Below are 23,943 nucleotides of genomic sequence, written 5' to 3' on the forward strand. Positions count from 1 at the left end.
ATTTTATTTACACCATGGAAATAATTTATCTTCAAATTCACTGAATGTTTTTGAGCTGTCCGCTCTTTTTTACATGGCATTATTTCCTTCATGCTTTTCAGAACTATGTGCACCTTTAGAAGACTCTATGACCATCAACAGTAATAAAATGACTATAAAGGATACAAATCCTATTATTCTTCTTTTGGAAGAACTCCAGGCTTTGCCTCCCTGTTATTACTGTACGTCCCTTCTACTTACTGCCCTTTAAATTCCTACTGCGGGTGTTTAAAAAGGCAATAGAAAAGCATTTGCTGTTACAGCCTCACTCTTTCTTTCATTCTGCAGCAGTAAGTTGTTTTCTGAGATGGTCTCTGAGTACCTTGGCTGCCTATCCTATATCTGCTCAGGATGTGACTATTTATTGGTAGCAGTAAGCTATCTTTATGCCAGCTAGAATTTCTCATACAGCAGTACTAGACTAGGCAAAAATGTCAAAGACTAAAGCTGTCAGAGYATAGGTCATATCAGCTGAACTGCTCCAGTTAGATTTTACTCTTAGATAGCTATCTGAGGGAAAGTTTCCATGATTATACACATCAAAAAACAGTTCAGCCAAACCATTATGTCTCGCATCAAATTCTTTCAGTTTCAAATATCATACTCCTTACTTCCTCTTTCACTTGAATACAAAAAAACGTACTCTTAAGATGGAAATTAGCTATACTTCCTCCACAGTTGTAAACCCACATCAAATAAAATTTAAGTTTTCAGACTTAGCACAACCTGAGGAGCCTGATATGATATACATAGTATTGCCTTACATAACTTAAGGGTAGAAAAAAAAAGACTATGATATTTAGAAAATAGAGTTATTTGYATGTAATTGATAAAAATTAGATGAGTTTTTCCATTTTCTTTAATGGGTAGGTTGAAGTTAGCCTTCCATTGTCTCGGTGTAATCTCATTCCACATACTGTCATGTGTGTCATTTACAGTAAGGGTTTCATATTAGAAATTTTGTGTGCCACAGAATAGAGTATTTACACAGACTTCAGGGTTCTTGGGCATTCAAAATCACCTTTGAAGATGAAATTTTTGCAAGAGAAACAACAGACCTCAAGATAGTCTCCAATTGCTGGAAAATACAGCAAACCACACTACTCCTAGTTCTAGAGTGAATTTATCACTCCTAACCTGCTGAGTGATTTTATCACACTGTGCATGTATCTACTTCATGTGGTCACTTCTGGACACCAGATTATCATTACTCGGTTCTTTAATCACTCACCTGCTTATCTAAATAGTTACTRTATCCAGTATTTATCAGTCTGTTTATCAGCTAAAGCAGGACAAGGAACTTTTCTTGCTGTCTTACAGTCAGAACAAATTTTTTTTATTAAATACTATCAGAAAAATCAATGTTCTGCCTTTTTAATTTACATTTTTCCCATTCTAGTGTGGGTTTTCAAACAAAACATTATTTTGAACTGAAAAACAGACCCTCCCTTTCTATTAGAATATTCTATTTCTAAATGTTCTAGTCATTTCAGAAACTAATCTGCTATGATGAAGGGTTCACTTTTGATAAATTGGCATTGCCATCAAAAAAGGCAGAAAATGTCTAGTCAGGTTTGAGCTCCCTTCTCCTTTTGGTGCAAAGGAGACCTGACAAGTGACCTGATGTTAGAGGCTCGTTTGTCCATAGTATTTTGTGTCCTTCCAGATGTCTGTCTGCCTATCTTGCTTTCCTGTGCTAGGTGATAAGATGTTCAGACAGATAAAAACAACCGACAAAAGGGGGACTGAAGGTGCACTTGCTGCTGTACAGTTTATTTTAATTATTTCATCTCAGTGGAACAACGTGGGCAAACAGGGCTATCAGCATTTGGCACTGAGCATTTTAGTGGCTGAGATGTTAACACTGGTGAGACAAAGCATCAATATGAACTATGAAAATACGATAATTATATCTGTTTGTGAGCACAGTAGAAGGCAACTTAGTAAAATATCTTTAGGTTTCCTTTAAAATTATAACTGAGCCCCTTGATTAACAACACGTAACCAYTTTAAAGCTAACTGGAGAGACTTATCTTCATAGAAAGACTAATGCTGTTTTAAGTATGTTTTGACAACTTCTGTGCTTTAAAAAAATTAAYATTTTGTCTCAGAGCTTGAGATGCACCCTTGTTAACTTTAGGTTCAATGTAGGCTGTTACTCTTTACTGTAAGATATCTATTTTTTCGCACTGGTACATAGCAAATGCAGAGGGAATAGATTCCTAACTTAGATGTCTTAATTAGAAGGAATGAACTAAGGCTAGATGCAATAGGAACTTTTAGAAAGGAATTACTCAGACATCACTATCTTTGTTGATTTTACCTAGAAGCACACAAATTTTTGGGTGTGAATAAGCTTGGTGCTCAACGAGATGAGGGGKTTAGGACTAGAGTAAGACTGCAGGTGATGCTCGTGAAAGGTTATTTATACAGAAAAAGAAAAAAGAAAACGTGAGTCAGCGTCTGATTTCACTTCTCCAAAATGAGAGGCATAAGTTCACTCTTCACTTTRTAGAATCTTTGTGATTAAATTTATTGGAATTGTTTGTAAGTACAATATTGCCAATTCCCACAACTCATATAACTGTTCACCTTATTCTGGAATATACAGTAAACATATAGGAGAAGATATTCCATTTTCAGTACACATCTTACTGCTGAAGCTGAACCATAAAACATAGCTGAGTGAGCACAGACTATAAAATCAGAATGTAAAATAAGGCAAGCGTGATAAAAGCATTAGGCTCAGTAATTTTTCACTGGAAAAACAGCTTTTGCTGTCAAGTTTCYTCTGAAACTCTTTAACAAACATATTGCAAAAGATAAAGATGAACTTAAAAATGTGGCAAATGAATTCCTTCCTTCAAGGCACTAGTTGCATAACTTTTAATGTCAACTCGAGAATAATTCAGAAAGTCAGTCAGCTGATAGAAATTTCATCTGATTTGTTTTTCCCTTCAACCTTTTGTTTAAGAAAAAGACTGTCTTYCTTTTTCTTTATTAGGATAATGTTGTTTCTATGTAGAAGAAAAAAAATCATTATTTTAAGTATGATAGGACAAATAGTTTGAAGTCTTATAAAATATAGGTACAAAAATGAGTGTGATCAATTAGCAATAGTAAATTTAAAGAAATCAAAGACATTTTAGTAAAAAAAAAAAGTARAAAGTTGTAAAGCTGATGTTAGAGGAACTTGGATTATCTTTTTCATAAAGAATAGTTTAATGTATTTTTTTATATGGATGTTCAGGCATACAAAAATAGTAAGTCTGTAAAATTAATTAAAACTAGTGGAGAAAAGTTTCCAAGAACATAACTTTTGATTTGCTTATGAAATGTATTAGTTGGCATTATTCATCAGTTTTCACCTGTGCCAGCCCTTAGCMACAGGAGTCCATTTTCAGCCACTGTACGGGACTTCCTAAACRAAGAATGCAAACAGCAGAACGAACAAAGCTCGGCTTCCTACTGATTTGCAGTACATCTTCCTTGTACACCCTTAACAGCAAATCCTCTCAGCTCCTGCTGTACCACAGGCCCCCAGCAGAATAGCAGCAGGTGTTCCTCATGTTCCTCCAGTCATTCTTAGCTGGGTCTCCCCTCAGTCCTTAGCCCTTCCTGTTTTATTCCAGCTGAATTAGTGTGCTACTGTGTACAGGTCAGCCTGTACACACTGGGCACTCAGAGGTAGATCCAAACCAGAATGAGTTAGAGAACACCCAGCTGAAACATTTTTTCCTGTACTGAAGACATCCATTAGATTTTTTCTTCTAATTTTAATTACGTGCCTGTCAATAGGATTGGAAATTTTTGAGGGCAAATTTAAAAGCAGAATATAAAACTCCCTTCTTTAACTGAAAATAATTATAAATGCACACGGACATCAATTTTAGTATCTATTCAGTACTGCGGGCTTTTTCACTCTTCCTCAGGATTGTGCATCAAATGACCTATAGCTAATTGATTAATTACTCTGGCCCCAAATTGACAAATTCTTACTTCTCAATCCTAAGGAAATATTCATATGGTTCTATATGTGCCCCCAAATTTGGAAACTCTTCTAATGTCTATCATGCTTTGTCAGGAATCTAGTCTCACAGTTGCTTGTGTCATCTTTGGACATAGGAAGAATTGATGAATTTCTAGTTACCAGTTTAAAATATTAAGAAACAGCCCTTCAGGGTTTCAATACAAGTCTCTCCTTCCAAGAAATAACTGAAGTTTTTGGTGGTACAGTAGACTATAACATGTCACATCTTGCAAATAAGCAAGATTTGATTGTGGAAGACAGGATATGTCAAACAAGCATAACAGTTAGAGTCATTACAAATGAAGGCTGCTACTCAAACTAGTTTTGTGGATTCTGGCACAGATCTAAGTGCTGTGTTTGAAGGGAAAGTATCTTAAGGATTGTTTTGACTCTCATTTGCTATTCTCTTGGCTTGAAGCAGATGAGAAGAAAATTCATTGCYTTGAGTTTTTGTAAATTGTCAAGTTTTGTTCTTTTAGATTAAAGGCTATCTATGCATATTAAAACACACACAAAGTAACTGCAGTAAAAATATTTTGAACATATATAAAATATGTAAATACTTCATTAGAAGTATGAGTTTATACATCTCCAGAGCTTGCTTCTTGGTATCTGGACTTATGCCAGTTAATTATGCCAGTTATTTAATATTTATTACTTAATAGTTATTCCCCCTGTAGAGGAACCCAAAAAGGTTTGAGCCTAGGCAGACAGGATATGAGGACTGAAACTATTTGCCAACCCRAATGTAAACACTGAGTCCCTGGAGACATGGCTAGCAGAACTTGCTGGAGGCAGGTCAAGATCAAGAAATTCTCTCTAATATAGTCATAACAGGAGGAACACATCATACATCCAAAATGCATGCTTAGTCCAAGTTCTCCACTTCCAGCCTGCCTTTAGTGCAGCCCTTATTTGATAAGGCAAAATATTCTACTCATGTAACTCACCTATGGTGGCCAAGACTTAATATTGCAATTTCAAGATCAGGTAGGAATGCTCAGTGCAGGTTGAAGCAAGCTTTTTCCACTTCGGATAAAAGGCTTGTTTTTCCAGATAATATGCCTTTCRTATTATACCTATACATCCTTTTTATTGCAAAAATATATTAACTTTGTTTTAAGCAAGATCTAATTCATAGATCTGTAAGTAAACTTACATTTTTTTATTACTAGRTTTCCAACAACAAAAATTCTACAAAAAAGTGATAATCTTGGAATGATGTTTCAAACAATCCATATGCAGACAAATTATAGACAAATAAAAGCAATCTATATATATATTTTAAATTGTGCAAAAATTTACTTGCTGTAACAAAAATGCTGTCATATCAATGACAAATTCATATAAAAACCTGTAAATGCATTTTGGTTTGTATAGTGCATAGAAACTCCAAGGCCAAATATAATAAACAGTATGTTAGTAAAGAAAACCTTTATCAGTGTTCAGCCCTTAAAGTCAATCATTTTATGCTTCCATACTGCCCATTGCTTTTTATTTGGACTTTAAAATTGTACAAATTAAAGCTACAAAACAGYGTTATTTGAAAATGAACAAACAAAAAAGCACAAATCAGACTGGATTTCCCCTTACTTCCAACAAAATATCGAGTGACAGCCTTTCTGATATTTTCAAATCCACAGAAGCTGAAAATTGAATTTAATTCCGTTCCTCTTCTGTTTTTTTTTTTTTTTTTAATTTGCCTTTCATTTTACATTTTTTTTTACATTGCCTTTCATTTTTACACTTTTCTCCTGAAATAAATGGCCACTTGAGGCTGTGCAATTTAGGAGAAAGTTTTTTTTTTTTTTTCTTGACTAGGAGTTTGCAAATGCTGCCTAGTTTTTTTATGTTGTTACTGAGAGGAGGAATGTTTTTGAGGAGTATAGTTTTCCCTTTCTTCAAAAGGCTACTAATGTAATCAATCGGTTTTCCATTAGCTGTACATTTTTCATCTGCTGCATATGTAATGCAGTTAATTGGTACATTTCAAATTACAGCAACTAGCTCTTCTACAGCAATATGTTAAGTCATAACAGCAGTATTACAATTCTATGTAACAGAGCTAATGCTCTGCTGCTTTATCCTATTACCCTAAAAATTTTAGCTGCTCAAGACCTCTTCTGTGTTTGGATGGGAATTTGTTAAAGAAGTAGCAGTAGAATATGCTACAGGAAGCAGGAATGCCAAGCAAAGACTGTTTGGCTGTGTATTAAGCCAGAAGCTGCAGTCATATGAACCATATAGCCAACTTCCAAAAGTACAAATTACAATCCTAAAACTGCTCATCTGTGGCACCTGCAGATTCTGGGGTTGTTTGTGCAAGAGTTGGGAATTAATTCAGGTATATTACTGTATGATACYGTGTCCTTTTTGCTTTCTTTCTTTCAGCTACTCTGAAATATTGCTATAGTATTTTACTTGCAGTGTTTAAATACTTARGCCATTTAGAATTGCAGTATAGTAGCAGAGCCATATGGAAGGGTGTTTTAAGGAAATTTGTATCAAGTATTCAGAATATATCTCTATTTTTTCTTGAWTTAAATGAATGTAAGCAAAAGTTAGAATAAAAATTTTTATTTTACTGTTCACAGCAAATTGCGAAACTGTTAATCTTTCATTTAAATATTGATAAAGATTTCCCTTCGACCTATTCTTTGGTTAAAAAAATGAGTGTGTGTCACATTTGTCTAATCTGCTAGTAAAAGGCATTTTCTTTGGTGGAAATAGTTTTTTGATCTTACGAATCCAGCTTTATAACATCTTCAAYATTCACTTTCAGATAACGGACCCATTCTGCATTACCTGTCTATTTGGTGAATGCAAAATTAGTCCCAATTTAGGGCACAAAAATCAAACAGATCAGTCATAAAATAACTGGAAGTATGGTTGCATAAAGATTGTCTTTTAGTAGTAAAAGGCCAAACATTGATATCATAGCAAAGGTCTAAATGCAATATATCAGAGTACAATATTGTCTGTATAAAATGAGTAGTTTCACAGGTAGTTTAAAAGCATCTTATTTCTCACAAGTATAGAGATGTTTATGTAGACGCACAGTGGATGTTTAAAATGCATAGCTGCATACATCTTCTGTAGCTTGTAATGGTTACACAGCATTCCACTTCTGTTGGCTTAAATCTCCTGCATTAAAGAAGAACAAGCATCTTATTTATGACACAAATTTTATTATTTCTCTGCTTTATCTTTCCCCTTATCTATATGAAACTAAACTTTATTCCACTTGCACATTTACACTTTGCAAAATTTTTGAATGGTCCAGTTTGTGAGGTGTTTAGGTACCTACTGAAACTGAATTTGCAACTTAGTGAATCCTTAGTAATTTAATAAGTCATGTGCCAACATGACTTTATAAAAATARGAGCTTCAATCCAAAATGGAATGTGCCCTTGCTAGTCTGTCACAGCAACCGACTGGAAGCACAATCAGTGAGAGAAACATAGGCAAAAAACACACTCTTGAAAAACATTATTCTTGATTGTTTTCTGATTTGTTACTCTTTTCCTATGATCTTTACTTGACACTATTCTTTTCCCAGTCTTTAAAACAAGGAGTATGGAAACAGTCTTCCTTCAAGTGGATGGCTTGTGAGAAGGAGGAAGCACAATACCAGYGGTGACATGAACGCAGAGTGACTCTCATCTGTCACCTTCTCATGATAGTTGGGGTGCCAGATGCAGAAAGGGAACGACAAGGGGAAGAGGCTAGAGCGCAGGATCGGTCCTCTACTGACAGACCATCCTCTAGCATTTCCAGCTGGCAGAATTTGAAGGAGGCTGTAATTAGACTGCAAAGAGGGTGAAGAATCAGGGAACTTCACTGTATAGCTTCCACAGTGTTAGTTTCTTCCACCACTAATCTGTCTTCTATTTCTAGAGTCCTTTAATTACTTGTTTTACATGTCTGGTAATGCCATCTTCCCCACTTAGGTTATGGAGGGGAGGGTGCAAGTACAGTAGCCAGAGGAGAACCAAACTTAACATCCAAAGTTACATCTTGAGCTAGCAGGGCTTCAGGTACATCAGCAATCCTTATGCATCTTAGCATCTACATTAGCATTCACAGAAATGTTTCATGATTAGGAACCAAGTGATTAAATAGGTTAATAAGGGCCCTAATGAACGGGTGTACCAAACTATTAAACTGCAGTGGTGATAATGATGAGAGCATTCAATTGAAAGTCACCGGACTGTCTTACTGCCATTAAGTCGTGAATGACTATATACCGTTTATATAAAAACGGTGGTTCTACTGCTACGTTGCTCCCGCATAAAAATCCATTATGCCATCCCAATCTGCTTTTTTATATTGTCCTTTTATTAGACTGCTTGAGGGAAAAGAAAACTTCAGGATGTTTCATCTTTTTCTTACCTTCTTTTAGGAAGGGATTTATACTTTCCTGTGCCTAGTGCTACTGCTTTCCACACCATTGCTTTCTTCTGATTTACTGTAAAAAAGAGATTAAATTTCAAATATCTTCCAGAATGCAGGATCAGCACAGTCATTCCAGTTCCACAATCAAATCATAGGGCGCATCTAGAATAAGTCTGAATTTTTCTCTTTTGATAAGTAAGAGAAATCTTACCAATCTTTTGATAAGAGAAAAGAGAAAAAAAAGAGAGAGGAAAGAGACAAAAAAAAAAAAGGAAAAAAAAAAAAAAAAAAAAAAAAAAAAAAAAAAAAAACAACCAAGTAATAAAGGCTCAATAGGAAAAGCAGCCTTTTTTCTCCAAAGAGAAAAAAGGCCCCAAAGTTTTGGGAAAAATTGTAACAGTTAAAATATTCCTATTGGTATATTGCTATGGTATTATTTCATTCAGTGGTTAAAATTTGTTATCACCTTTACATAAAATCTGTATTTTTTATATATTTTGCCCAGATGAATAATACAAACAGTATACAGCTCAGTGTCCACAGAACATAGGCTGAAACTGTCATTTCAGATCATTGCTTCTTTTGAAGTACGGACAATTCACTAACACGGTATTGATCAAAATCACGACTTGAGCTAGATCTGTATTAAAGTTCTCTTGCTACCACAATATACTTCCAAATAACCACCCTCCTACCTACTACATTGTTGGATGTGACATCTTAATTACACCTCATCAACCAAACTCAACTGTATTATACAGCATCACTTGACATAATGGACCAGCAGTGTTCCTCTGGAGCCATTCCCTCTGGTACACCAATCTGTGTTCTTAGTACCCAGTGGCTGAAATAACTTTCAGTTATTGAAATCAGGCAAAAAGCACATGGCTTAATAGATTTTTCTTATAGGTATTTATCTAACAAGGCAGAAGTCCATAAAGATCAAGCTACTGATCAAAACCACGTCATCAAAAACATCCCACATCTCATAAGGCATGAAAACGTATCATTACTTTAGCGCACCACACTATGTTACAATCCTATCATAGTATGGGTTCAGAATGTTTATAAGGAGCAGGCTATGCAACAAGAGCAGTTACTGAATTCTCAACATAAGATATATCCCCAAACATTTTAGAGTATAATAGCATACTGTATTCCCAAGACATCTCCCTTTTATAGTGTAACTGAATTACAGTTTTAAAGCTGTTTGCAGAAGAAAAAAGAAAGAAAAATGTAAAATACATTTTCAGCWAACATCGGAGAAAAGAATGTGGAAGGGAACACAGCACAGGGAAATAGAGAAAGTCCCTGCTGCAAGAAATTCARAAGGTGAAGATTGGTACCACTCAGAGGGACAAAGCAGGATCAGCATACAAAGGAAGAAGGGCTTGAGGGAGGGAAAGAAAATTGGAACACACCTAAAGAGAAGAGGAACTACTGAACTGCATTTTAAAAGGAAATAAAAGATAACAAAGGCCAAAGGAAATGGCTGGGCTTCCAGGGCTGGGGGAGGGAGGAAGTACAGTTTATCTCAAAAAAGGGGAAGTTAGTAAACCTTTCACAAAGATGTTATATTTATGCCTAAACACAGCAAAATAATGCCAGATCCTAAAGATTCAGCAACTACATCTGAAAAATTAGGTTTCTGACCACATATTAGCAAGAGACAGATGTAGGTTAACATGGACAAACCATGGACAAACCATAACTGAAAACATTTTTAAAAACCTCTTCTGTACATATTCTACTTGAAAATGATTTCCCTCATAGCTTTTTAAAAGGAGTTTAGAGTGACGTCACTTGATGCTCTGACAATAAAGCGAAAACAACTTCCAAACAACAAAATTAAGTGCTAGGCAGAAAACAGCATTCTGCACCTTATGGGATTATGAAGGCTTAAGGATGGGAATAAACTGTGCTTGGGTATTCATAGGTAACCCTTACTAACTTTGTTAACAATGACGTATAACTTCGTACAGTACAATATGCAAAAGAAGAAATATTTAAATACAGAATATAAGTTCATTACTCACAGTTGCTCCACTTGTTCAAATTCTTTTTCATCTTCTGCATAACAGAAAAAGGAACATAGAGCTCTTAGTCTAACATACACGTTAAATAATTCAGTAAAAGAATGATTATTATGTGCATAAAATAAGTGAAGCAAAACAAAATCCTACTTTGACATTATTACTTTCTTTGTATTAAATTTACTATTCAAGTTATTCTGATCCTCTATCCAGCTGGAAATACCTGCAAGTTTATCAAGAACTTGATTTTCATCAAGTTCCATAAATCTGATTTTTTTCTTGTATATATTTTGTTTCACTTTTGTTTTATCCTACATATCCAGGATATCTCATGCAAGTGCACCTTTGTTTCAGCAACAAAGATTAGTGCATTCTGTTTTAATGCCTACATTTTCCTCCTCACTTTAAAAAATTCCTCCCATCAAGACAAGTAACATTTGGTTCCATTCTTTAGCATTCCCTAAACCGGTATAACCTCCAAATGCCTTCTTTTCTTCTACAAACAGAATTAGTAAGGACTGTTTCGGACCATTTGAGGGAAACTTTATTCATACTGAAAGCACTTCATAACTGAATTCAAGACTCCTGCAGCAGATTTACAAGCCTAAGTAATGCAATATTCTAGAAATAAAATTATTTTATAGGAGAAAAAATACAGAAGTAACTATTACACAGAACTCATATGAAGTGGTACGGGCTGTGTTTAAAATTACAGTCAAAAGTAAAATGGAAAACTGTAGGGCACAAATTCAATATATTACATTAAACATAATAAAAAAGAAGCCTACCTGTGTGTTTCTCTTTCTTTTTTGAATACATCTCATACAGGAAAATAACAGCTACTAAAATAATAACTTCAGCCAGTATTGCTAGAAATGGTTTGAGTGGCACCATGAAGGTCAGAACTTTAAGCTTCAGCTTTCCTTTACTTTTTCCTAGTTTAAAAACAGCTTCACACCAATATGCACCATCATCTTTCTTGTTGAGCTTCAGTATCTTGAGATGGGTTGTGTTGCCAGGTACTTGATCGATTATGTATTTGTCTGACAGCAAAGAATCATTAATGGTAATCTAAAAATAGAAAAATACATTAAGAAGTCTTATTAATGCAAGGAAAAAGTGCTTAATCAGATTATTTRTATCATCATCATTTGTAATTTTATATAGAATTCTATCTAGAAAGATGTAAAATGAAYGAAGAACAAGTGGCATTTGTGAAGCACATTTAGTCCACCTCCAAGGGAGGGAATTATCTTAGCTACTCACTTTGTCATCCCTTTATGATCAGTGGAGGAAACTGCACTTCTAGAAAGCAAATCATCTGATCTACCTTAGTCAATTACTTGGGGATCAGATGAGAGTCACGCTTGACTATTGACTCTCCACTGACAAAGGCAGCCTTACATGCCAGGATCTGATGTCCAGGTTCTACCACAGCACAAAGAATATTCTTTAAATGAAGTGGACCTTACCTGTTTGCTTCCATTGGTCAGGTACCAGGTCCAAGTGATGGGAGTGTAATTGGAACTTTTACATATCATTACAACTGAATCTCCTTCGTAACTGATTATGGGTTTTTCTTTTCCTTCAATTTTTGGTACTAAGAAAAAGTAGGAAAAGGTTCAGCACATAAGAGATGAAGGTTTTAACTACAATATTWAAAAAGATAAAATATATTTTGATATGTATTTATTAGCAGTCCAGTCATTTCTTTTCCTTGAACTCATAGATAGTTAAATCATTTGGGAACATGATTTAATGAAGAGTCATTTCAGACTGATGTTCTTTATACGGAATTTCTGCAGAAGGCCACAAGAATCCTGTTTTCAGTTGCTACATAATCTTARAAGTTGCCAAATAATCTTGAAAATTAGGTGAGAATTGGACTGTGGCAGTTTTTCCCCCTTGCCCTCCTCAACAGCTGAGAGCGATGTGTTTCAACTCTATTGCACTTGTGCACTTGAAATGGACTTTTTTTTTTTTCTTTTTTGCAATTTCACTCTATCTGCAAAAACTGACATCTATTCTAGCTGTAATGTTATCAAATAATGGTCTCAGCAAGTTGTGTGTGTATGTGTGTGTGTTTTTTTTTTTAATAACTAAAACAAATTGCAGAATGAGGGAGTTTTGTAGCTGCACATATTTTCTTAGTTGAAGCAATCACATTTTGATGTATGCCAGTAAAGAGTTACTTTTGGTCCAGTCTTGCCAATGAAGACTTTGGCCACAAGAAACAACACATAAGATTAACTTTAGAGCTGCTTGTCCCAGCTATTGTAACTGCAGATGCATGATGGCCTTCCAAGAGCWGAAGCTCATAAAGTTTTGTTAAATATTGAGGCATTCCATAAATATAGCTAGAACTGAGCAAATATATCATGACAGAGGCTCTATTCCCCCCACTCCRCTTCTCCTTCATTCACAGATTGCATACTAGCAYGTTCTCCTCAGATTCATTTATTTTATCCATTTATCTCTTAAGTTTCATTGCTCTATCATGTAAGTAGAAATCTAATGCATCTTTTAAACTGTACTGGTCACAAAATACCAAACAGTCCAAACACTTGCTTTCAGTAGAGTTATAGTGGATATAAACTAAGATTGTGCTCCCTCCTCTCATTGACTGGTTGAACATAAGTCTTGTTCTCTTGAAAAGTTCATTTCTTGAGAGTGTTCAAACTTACAAATGCCCATTCCAGGAATATATAAATATATATATATTATATATATATATTATACATTATATATTTATATATTATATATACACACACACATATATATGTATATTTTTTTTAATAAGAACATTGCTTGCTCTCTCAAAATCTGGCTAAAGTGAACTCACATCATACAATGTATAGTCATGATTTCTTTTTTCTTGGCACTTGTTCAACTCTAGATCAAGATCACAAGAGAGCTTAGTTGTCATTTATACTTTAGCACCATGCACCAATCCAGCCTTATTACCAGTGAGAGGCAGGTGATCCCACCAGCATTCACAGCAGAGCTGTAGGCTGGCTTAGAGATCATGAGTTGTTCCACAGCATGTGTAGCTGAAGAGTTGCTTAAGTAAGTAGGATCCCTGAGCAAAGGACAAACAAGAATGAATCTATTCTATTTCTTTCTTAAAGTAGCCATTACAGTAACATGTTAAGATATTTTTAAATACCGRAAACATTTCTCCAAGTTCAGTAACTTGACCTTTCTGCAAGTTTCTCCTAAAAACTTCTCACAATGCTACAGCTTCCTGTAGGCATGAGTAGAAGTTTAACTCCTCTTAAAATCAGCAGGGTTGTGCAGGACGGAGGGAAAGAGAGGCAACACACACCCAATAATGCCTAGCTGATGCCTAGTAGAAATACCTTCACAACAGAGTTAGCTAACAATAGTGATGGTTTTAGCCTCTGTGTATAGTGAAGAGCTCTACCAACATATTAGTCATCAGTTTGAGAATTATTCTCACTGCATTATTGACTGGAAGACTCCAAGCTTTCTCTTTCCCACTTCCTTCACACTTGCATTAATCTTGAAAAGAGTCAAGCCATTACTTTGTATGGCATCAGATGTGGCTGCATTCCACCATGAAGCAATTCTCCCATCTTCTAGTAATAAATCAGTCAATCCTATGCACTATGTTCTAGAAAAGGTGACTTCCCTTATCGATTAATTCTTGCTCTWACTAAAATAGTTATTTTAATGCTTTCAAAAGAATAAGGCTTCCTTTAGTCCTAAGGACTTTTTACTTAGGCTTGTAAAAAAAGTCCTAAGACTTTTTTTAAAAACCTACATAGACTTGCATAGCTATTCAACTAAAATCTTACCCCCATGTTGACAGAAAAAAAAAATACAGAATCATTTTTAGAGATGAAAAGTTCTGAATAAATTAGTACAATTCTGTCTTTCCTCAGGATTGCAAGCTAGTCTCACCTGGCTGAAGGTTTGAAAGCAGATTTCAGCATTGCTATCTAAGACTTGAACATACATGAGATAAAGTTCCCTGAAGTTATATGACCAGAACAAAGCCAGCTTGCTCTACGGAGAATTAAAAAGCTCTGCTGGTTAGCCCAGCTGAGGTTAAGGCAGTTAGGTGAAAGCTATGGTTCTTAGGTACATGTGTGCAGGCAGAATCTTTCCCAGTACAGCTCCGAGTGTGTGGAGCTTCCATAAATCAAATGTCTGCCTTGTTTTCTGCAAAAATTGGATGGTGAGAAAAGCAGAAGAGAGTAATTCCTGCGTGAGATGAAGATTCTCAACAGCTTATATTTGCTTCATTCCTTTTTTTTTCTTTTTAAATTCAACTGGATTTCACCTATCCATGGTGAAATCAGTGGGGGAGAAAGGGGGGGGGGGGGAAGGCACACAGAACAGAAGGAAGATCTAGGTGCTCAGCTCTTCACTCATACTGACCAGTCAAGCACATTCTAGTCATACAGAAGGGATGTTCTTACATGCTATATAAAGATGCACTTGAGTAATAATTTGCTCATTCAGAAATAATTCTATTTTTTCACCAAAAATGTGCCTCCATTCTACCAGGCACTGATCTTCCCATAACACCAAATCTTCTCAGTCCAAATTTTCAGAAATTACATGTCATTGGCTCCGCTTTTTGAATAACTGATCTGAGACTCCATTAAAGGGTTTTTGTTGTTTTGTTGTTTGGCTGTTCCTCCTCCTCCCCCAGGAAGTGATGAGTATTCACTCTTGTTGGAGGGATGGGGAGGATAGGAAAATCAGTTATTTCTTTAGAAAAATGTAAGTTTACCTGCTCCTTTGATTGTTACCAGAATTTTGTTAAAAGTGCTTTTGAGTTCCTTTGAAGTTTTTCTTCCCTCTATGTTACAGAAATAGCATTTAATAGAAATTCCCATTTAGCTTGACTTCATTAGCCACTGCTTATGAAGCTATATTGCAATTTCTGTACTATCCAGAATTCCTATTAATGCACGATTTCAATGGTAAAGTGAAACAATAAAATTTGTTTGAAAACAAAATTTGAAATCTGTTTGAAAGCAGATTTCAGCATTGCTATCTAAGACTTGAACATACATGAGATAAAGTTCCCTGAAGTTATATGACCAGAACAAAGCCAGCTTSCTCTACGGAGAATTAAAAAGCTCTGCTGGTTAGCCCAGCAGATAAAATAAAAAAGAGACCAAATWAAATTTAACAGAACTTGCCTTGTAAATGGAACACAGCTTTGAATTCTTCTTCACTTTTAAGAATACAACTGTAACTTCCCAGTTCATTTTCATCTGTGACTGTCAGTCTAAAATTAAARAAGTTTTACCATTTTGCTCTTCTGCTTATATTTCTTTGTCTTATAATGTTATTTAGCCATCAGTAACAGTTAGAAAGAAGTCAGAAGAGATTAGCAGTGGAGAACGTAACATACATTGCTGAAATACTAGGATTCAGGTTTCGTGCAATGTAGAAACAGCATGACATTTTTAGGAAAACAAGAATGAACAGCACATGGTTGCTAAGGAAYGTGAACACCATTTTCATCCCTATTGCTCACAGGTACCCAGAGAAGACAAGATGTCTAAGAAATATGATCCAATTGAACAAAAAAGTTATTGAACTAGATATAGGTTTACCAGATKAAATTTATAGCATGAGCTGTGCAGGACATCAACCCAAATAATTTAAACAGTTTGTGCTTTCTTAAAGCCTGTCAGTCAATGGGTTAATATAGCTCCAACACAGAACAATTTTAAAGAATTGTAATCTAATAGTTGGACAGCAGAGAAAATGCTGGACTCCATCTACTTCATAGGCACTTTTTTTTGTAAAGCTGATTCCTTCTTCTCTTTTCATTTTGTTGACTATGGAGAAAAACTGACCACTGATACCTGTCAGATTGTCTTCTGAAAGGCATAGCTTGAGGTGGGGATGTGGGGAGAATGGTGGAAAATGGGGGAGGTAGTTAGCAGTGCAGCAGACCGAGATCACTACTTCAACTGCTGAATAGAATTACAACCTGGAAGAAACAGGTCCTTATCCTGTACTCCTGTCTGGAAAAACGCTTGTTCYTCCAGTACTAGAAAAAGCAGGAGCTCTTCCTCCAGGTTCAGGGTAACTGCAATCTTTTTTCTTTACCTTCATTTTCAGTACATCGATTACAGCCATTAATTTATCAAATGCATTTGATTTGTACTCTTTTCTGATATACATAACATCATTAGTTTTGGGCTGTGTATATACATGCAATATAATTCACTTGAACCTGCAAGTCAAACTGCCAGGAATGCTACTTACTGGATGCTCCAGCTATTTTCGCTTTTATTGATGTGCTTGATTGTTTCATTTCCCTTCTTCCAATCCACCTGAACAATTTTCAAATGAGGGTATTTCCTGGCCAGGCTGCATGAAAGCTCAACTTTTGCTGGACTGTCCAAAGTAATATTTTTTTCTACAGAWGTACCGGAAACACCTAACAAGAAAAAAAAAAGTGATTAAAGTGATTATATGAAAAAGCATCATATTTCTTCATTTTAGGGAAAAATTATGTTTATGTTTGAGATGTGCTTGATTACAGGTGGTATGATCTGTGATTCTTACTCTTTCTGATGTTAGCAGAACTACAGTGCTAGACCATCAGCCTTCCACAACAGGTTTATAAAACATGTCTAAGTGAAAGAAGGAAACACATGCATTACCAAAACAGATGTAGTCACTTTGTTCTATAGATGAACTTGCTAATGGGCTCACATATAGAAACATAGATACCCACTTCACTGAAAGCAAGACAGGCCTATGCTTCTGTGTCATTTAACCCAAATGAAAAAATGTAAGTACTTAGTTCTCACCAGAAAAATCAATGTCTTCTCACTATGCTGTCTAAACCTCCTTTTTGATTGCACTGCTATTAAAGAGGAAAATTTAGCAATAACAGAATGAGCATGTTATTGAATTATTAGTAAATATATATGAAATTAAAAAAAATACTATCCAAAACACTTAGATTTGTAAAATCTGTAAACATCTATTTTTCAACCAGTTGCAAATTTTCCTGATGCCTTGAACTTACAGGCACTGCCTTGTTGCCAGTGAAGTACTCATCTTGAAACCAYCATCTTCAAACTCGTTTATCTATAAGACCTTTGCCTTCTTATTAGCATACCAATAGCATTACATATAGCAATATGAAAAGATTCCCAAACAGTAGAAAAACTGACCCTTTTATGTCTTTTAATCAGCTTGAGGATACAATACATGCATAAGTGGATAGTAGGCTTCAAAGCAGTCATGCTCTCTGATCTCTATGAACTTTTTATGGAAAAAAAAACAAAGCAAAACAAAAATAACCTACTGAGTCTGAGTGTACTCTCAGACACTAACATTTTATTTCTTCATTGGACTTTCCTTTTACATCTTCTGGATACAACTGTGGTTAGTCCACCTGAATACTCTTAAGAAACTCTGGGCCCCACTTCAACCCCAGGCATGTCCTTAATGGGTAAAAAAGATTTGGAAGTAGCTGGGAAAACAGCCCAGAGGAATGGAAGTTTTAAAGTACAGTTTGCTGGTTTTCTAATGAAATTAGTGTCAAAAAAGAAAAAAAAAGAAAAAAAAAGAAAAATCTAGTTTTTAAAAAAAGTCAAAAAGCACAATCTACTCATGTAAAATGTTTTAAGCTTTATTTGGGACATTTGCAGCTAATGGAACAGCATACTTTGAACTCCAAGTCCTCACTGAAATATTACAGAATCCACTGACCTGTAGTAAGCTTAAAGGTACAACACCTTGGTCTTTCAYAGCAAAGTAAAGTTGTAATCACAGTAACTCAAATATTAGATCAATTTATTAAACTCAGTAAGTGGTGAGCCAAACCTAACTCACCTTGGTTTCTGATCAAAGTGATTTTGCAAATGGCATTCGTTTCACARTAGTGCGAGTTTTTACAGTCAGATTTAAAAAGTGGCTAAAAATAGAATGGGTGCCATTTGAGATCCATTTTTTAATAAAAATCTGCACTTTAGAAGAAYGGAAAATGAAACCCCTATCTTGTTAGCAACTAGCCATTAGAAAGGCTGATATCTGTGTAAGCACAGAACCACGTACCAAGAATACTTGGACCAGAACAAGAAACAGACACTACCTCATTATTTGTTTATTTCTGCCAGAAGAAAATACAGTATAAATGCTGTGCCATTATGTCCTTAAAATATCATTCCAATACTTTGTAAAGTACTTCCAACTGATTTCCACAAATTTTAGTACTTCTCAGTTAGATCAGTCTTTTAGCTGTTCAGGAAGCTGATCATAACTTCTTACTTGGCAAGGCATACAARAGATTGTTTGCAATTGCAGACATTCAATTTAACTGGAAAATAAAAATCGCATACTTACCAGATAGGATTATTTCATACACTGYGTAAGTGAAATTAGATGACTTCTCTTCAGTGACCTGCTTAAAGTCTTGTGTGGTCAGATCTGGACCTAACAGGGTTGTGGGGGAAGAAGTGATGCATTATGATCCTATAGAGGTAATCACGAAGTAGAGTGTCGCTATGGTATTGCTACTGGTTTTCGCAATAATTTTTGTTCTGAAAGCAAAGACTTTTCCAAAGGCTGATTCCTGTGGAAATTCTTTACATATACCTTGTGTGTTAACGGTCAGAATTTTAAAAGTAATAGTGTTTTGTGGCCACTATTAAAGTAATTCTGCCATTTAAAGAAGATAGCTGTTGGCTTTTTGATATAATAATTATGAATGTCAAAAATGCTGTAAGAATGGAATACTTACCTATTTTACAGACTGATTCAAAGAGTCATCTATACACATTCTTTTCCTAAAGCCTACTGATTGTTCTTTAGACTATATGAGACTAAATCAATGTGTAAGTAAGACTTGGAAAAAGAAATAAAAATAAAAAAATACAAGGATAAGAAGTTATTCTCAAAACACAGCCAGAAAACTAGAGGTAAACTATCTACTCTAGAGGCAGCTCCACTGAATGCGCTGGGCTACACCAGCACCTGGTCACAGTTTCTCACTGCTCCACAAAACTCCRTCTATACTGAAGTGAATTTCCTTCCCTGCACAAAGAATATTGTTAATCACTATCATATGCCTGACTGAAAAATACTCACTTCCATCCARGAAAGGAAAGGACATTTTAAAGGACTAGGATGGTCAGCGAAATCCCACTTCTGTAGCACTACRAGCAGCAAGCTATTCAATTATCTTTATAAAGCTCTAAAAATCTTGATGCAGCTATTAGGTAGGCAATAGTAAGCATAAGACACAGTTGGTTCCTACCATCAGATTTGCTCTTGTGCTGTCTGTATTTCAAAAATAGAGCAGGAAAGCAAATGAATAAACTACAACTTTAACAATACATTTAGGCCAGCTTAGAAAATATGCTCTGTCTAAATCTACACAGATAGTACGATACTAGCRAAACAGATATCTGTATACAAGTTACTAGTAAAGAAGCATATCCCTACAAGAAGCCAGTAAAAACTATAGTTWAAGGAAAGGACAATTCAGTACAATTACAGTGATCTTCAGTTTTTGCAGTTTCCATGATTATTTTCTATATAGCTTTAAGCAAGACTTAARTGACCTTGATTTCATCCAACTATATGTCCTGGTTATGTCAACTAATATAAATCTTTCATAATCACATGATGAATAAAAACTGAAATTTAACAATGCAAGTTTAAGACGACAAATGCTTGCTTTTACCAGATGTAGATACACCATGTCCAACTGGTGAGTAATCTGAAATGCTCTCCCGAGTTTGCCGATTGACAATTCGTGTAGTTGCCACAGGCTCTGAAAGGTGAAAAATAAAGCTGCTATAAACCAATTTCATTTTCTTTTGAATAAAACRAAAGACAGAAATAGCAACCACACAACTAAGTGTGGTTTACATGCTTGCAAAATAATTTTGTCAGTTATTTCATAATACATCTCAGAAATTATATAAGGAATAAGACAGAAAAATAATTCTAGATTTTTGCAGAAAGAAAAGGGCATCCTGATCACTCCTGCCCAAGGAGTGGAAAGGTCCCAAAGTGGGAAAGAAAAAATAGAGGAAAGCAGGGCTATGGCTTCAGTCCTTTCTAAGCACTGGGTTAGAAAGAGCTGATCACTGCACAGGGGAAGCAGTATCTCTGAAAGCCTAGACAATCTCAGAATATTTCTTCCTTTTTCTTGCATAGAACACTGAAGTTTACCTCAAAGTTCTTAAAGAAAAAAAAATGTCTCCCAGCTACAGTTGTTGCCAGAGATCCCTGCTAGAGGGTTGCATTAAAGGCATCTAAGCAAGCTTAAGCAGAGGTGCCACATGCCTCCCAAACTGCTTGCCAGTTCTGTAAAGCAAWTTTTTTGCTTCTCAACATGTCAGCTCATGACACTGGGTATGCTATGCCACAGGCAATTACTATTATGCCTGGCCCGTACAGTCTGTGCTTTCATACCTTGCCTTGTGCTTCAACCASTGTAAGTAACAGTAAGCCTGTACATTAAGGTGGATGATGTGGAAGAACAGAGCTTCAAGCTAGAGCATTTGGTAGCTGTTGACTGTAGAGCATTATTGTCAGTCCCRCCCACTGGTCCCAAACGGGTTTTTTTAAAGCAACCAAATTATGAAATTGTTTCCCAGTCCTAGACAGTAAATGCTGTTTCTCTAGAGAGGAGTGTGAGCAGGCCTTGATCTCTGCCTGATGGAGAAATAAACTGGCCCAAGTGTTTTCTCCCAAAATTAAAAATGGAGGCTGCAGAAGGTCTGGAATTACTCCTCTGTCTGTGTGTGCAAACACTTTGAGAACATTACAAGGCTGTCACAAGGACCACCAGAGTTTACGTCAGCCTAGTACATGCCTCACCTGGTTAGTGACTGAAATTCCCCAAGACAATAAATTTAGAAGACACTAGCACCAGGTTGTATGGTAGTTCTGTTATCTATCTGTACAGAAACTAAATAACCTATAGAGGGGCTTGCACGCCAGTATGATTCTCATATTGGCTTTCTTCCTCGATTCATGTATCAAATGAAAATAGTTAGGTGAGGTCATATTACACAAAATACCTTGTGCGTTTTAACTCGTGCGTGCGTGTGTGTGTAGTTACTGCAATCCCTCTGTTTCTCTCAGACATATACTAAAAAGCTCAGAAGACCAAGATGAACATGAGATAAATAGCATTATCATCTTCAAAGACAGAACTGTGGTTGAAGTAACTTGTCAGAACTTGCCATATATTTATATATAAATATAAATTAGCCCAGATCGGATTTGGATTAATCAGGATGACTTTTAGTGCATGACTGAATTCCTGCAGTCCTAATCTTTACAGAGAAAAGAGTGATGGGATCAACAATCACCAGTTTCTTCTCTTATCTGGAACTTATTCCCTGCTCCCTATCACAATCAGAATTATCTGGAGTATGGTGAATAAAGTTCAGGGACAGCAGAAAGCTGGGACACCTCTCTAATTTTTAAAAGAAATAGATAACTGAAGCTAGTAGGCCCAGTGATACGAAGACATTATTGCACGTGGTACTAACACAGAGGCAAAAGGAGTCCTCACATAAAATTCTCAGGAGTAAGTTCTAGAGCAGAATCTCCTATTCGAGTTTGGGAATTGTCCAGTCCTATGTGCCTAATGGCAGCGGACCGTGCMAGTAGCGGTCGGATAGCTTTTTCCCCACATGCCTGAAGATTCTTATGACACAAACTTTTGCAGTGGCTTTAAAAGGCCTAGATGATACATGTACTTCTGTTTCTTCTGAAGAAGATTCAAAGTACTTAATTAGTATGAAATTGTAAACTCYACGTGATACTTCAGATGTATCCATCCTCCACTTAGGATTGGGAAAAATATTATAGCTTCAGGTGTACTAAAGTAAAATGATTACCAGGAGAGGATTCATTATGTCCAGTTGGCATCTGAGTCAACAAGTTTCCCTTCGTTTGGCTGGCATCTTGTGTTGTCACGGGTAGATCTAAAAAGAAAAAGAAAGAGAAAAGGTAGTGTTTAAAGCAACTTTATTCCTTCTCACTGGAACCAAGCTAGAAACATCCAGTTCATGAAAAGAATTTTAACAGAACCACCTCACCTCATTACCTGTATTTTTTTTCTATTAAATTCTAAGTATATACAGCCAAAATTCTAAAGAATTATTTTTCATCAGTTGAATTTCAGCCAGTTTAGCTTTTTAGGCAAGAGAAGAYTGGAGAACAGAGGTAATATCTTTTATTTGACCTCCGTAATAACCCGAAAGAGAGCTTCTTTGTTCAGATCTGCTCTACAAAAAGACAAGCTCCTCTTATCCCATAGTAAGCCTATTGTTAGGCAAAGCTCAGCTTCAGGTTATTTCAGTAGTCTAATAAAATTTGCTATCTGTACTCAAAATCCTGTCTTGTCTGTGGGCTTAGACTAACATAGCTTAACACCAACACGAATTTATTACTTTTAAACATAGACTGGCAGATTGAGTAATAGTGTAAGGACTCCATTACAGCATGACATCTGCCTATCCTGTTTTTTGACATAATGGATGATCTCTTTACCTTCTATTATCACTCTGATGAACAAAGCAAAAGGCCTCACTGGCAYGGAACATGGATTTCACCAAGCAATACTAATCACTATTTCCAGGTTCCAGCTTCCTTACCATCATCACAAATCTAATTTTGTTTCTATAATACAGTTTTTGTAAGAGCCAGGCAAGACACCAGGGTTTTGCTTTATGTTCTTGACTGGAGAAAGGACAGTAGGGGAAGAGGCACAGGATTTGTTTCGTTTTTGAGTATGTTGCTGTGTCTCTCTTGCATTAAGAATTCATGGTCCCTATGATTTACAAAGATGAAGATTTTTTCAACTTCCTTTCCCTTCCCATATTTGGGTGGCAAAATTAACTAGCTCAGAATAARTATTATATCCCTATACACTTAGATATTCCAGGACATAGTCTACTGCTATAGAACTTGCAGTGGGATTTGCTGTTCCTCAGTCACAGAGCAATCTTACATCAGTAACTTTTAAATGATTTAACCAATATTTATAAAGTTTTATATGTAGCCAAGAAGTTTTAAAATATATGCAGTCATAATTAAAACTAAGAAGGGGTCAGTAAGCTCTGCTAAATATTCAAGATAGTAACAAGCATACAATGAAAAGTGAAAAAAGCTACACCACAAGGTTTTTYGAGTATGTCCAGACATGCTGAGAAACCATGTGCCTTCAGCAGAAGGTAGTCAGCACACTGCCGGTTCCTTTAAGTGAACAACACTAACAATACTTCTATCTCATTTCAGTACTGTACGCACAGATGATCCACACGATCTCCCATTGGAATCTCCAGTGTGCAGGTACTCCACACTATGTCAGATTCACATCTCACTTGCACCATATGCTCTCTCATAAACTGCCCATCATGCTTCAACCAACTTGGATCAAGAGTGAAATAAGATAGTCAAGGAGTAAAATTA

At 35.8% G+C, this 23,943-nt stretch overlaps 1 protein-coding gene across 1 annotated transcript; it reads right to left on the reverse strand.

Annotated features, from left to right (window-relative positions):
• Positions 1-6,637: 6,637 nt before the first annotated feature.
• EMB (embigin) lies at positions 6,638-22,438 on the reverse strand. The gene is made up of 10 exons (XM_085326261.1): positions 22,368-22,438; positions 20,192-20,281; positions 18,850-18,939; positions 16,756-16,930; positions 15,675-15,763; positions 11,970-12,097; positions 11,286-11,568; positions 10,501-10,534; positions 8,462-8,537; positions 6,638-7,213 (listed from the first exon to the last, which is right to left on the reverse strand). The coding sequence occupies exons 1-9, from the start codon at positions 22,396-22,398 to the stop codon at positions 8,480-8,482; spliced, it is 978 nt and encodes a 325-aa protein (XP_085182387.1). The 5' UTR covers positions 22,399-22,438; the 3' UTR covers positions 6,638-7,213; positions 8,462-8,479.
• Between the last annotated feature and the right edge of the window lie 1,505 nt (positions 22,439-23,943).

Source organism: Rhea americana, unplaced genomic scaffold, assembly GCF_003343005.1.
Source record: "Rhea americana isolate MKP2758 unplaced genomic scaffold, rheAme1 scaffold_13, whole genome shotgun sequence".
NCBI classification, from domain to species: domain Eukaryota; kingdom Metazoa; phylum Chordata; class Aves; order Rheiformes; family Rheidae; genus Rhea; species Rhea americana.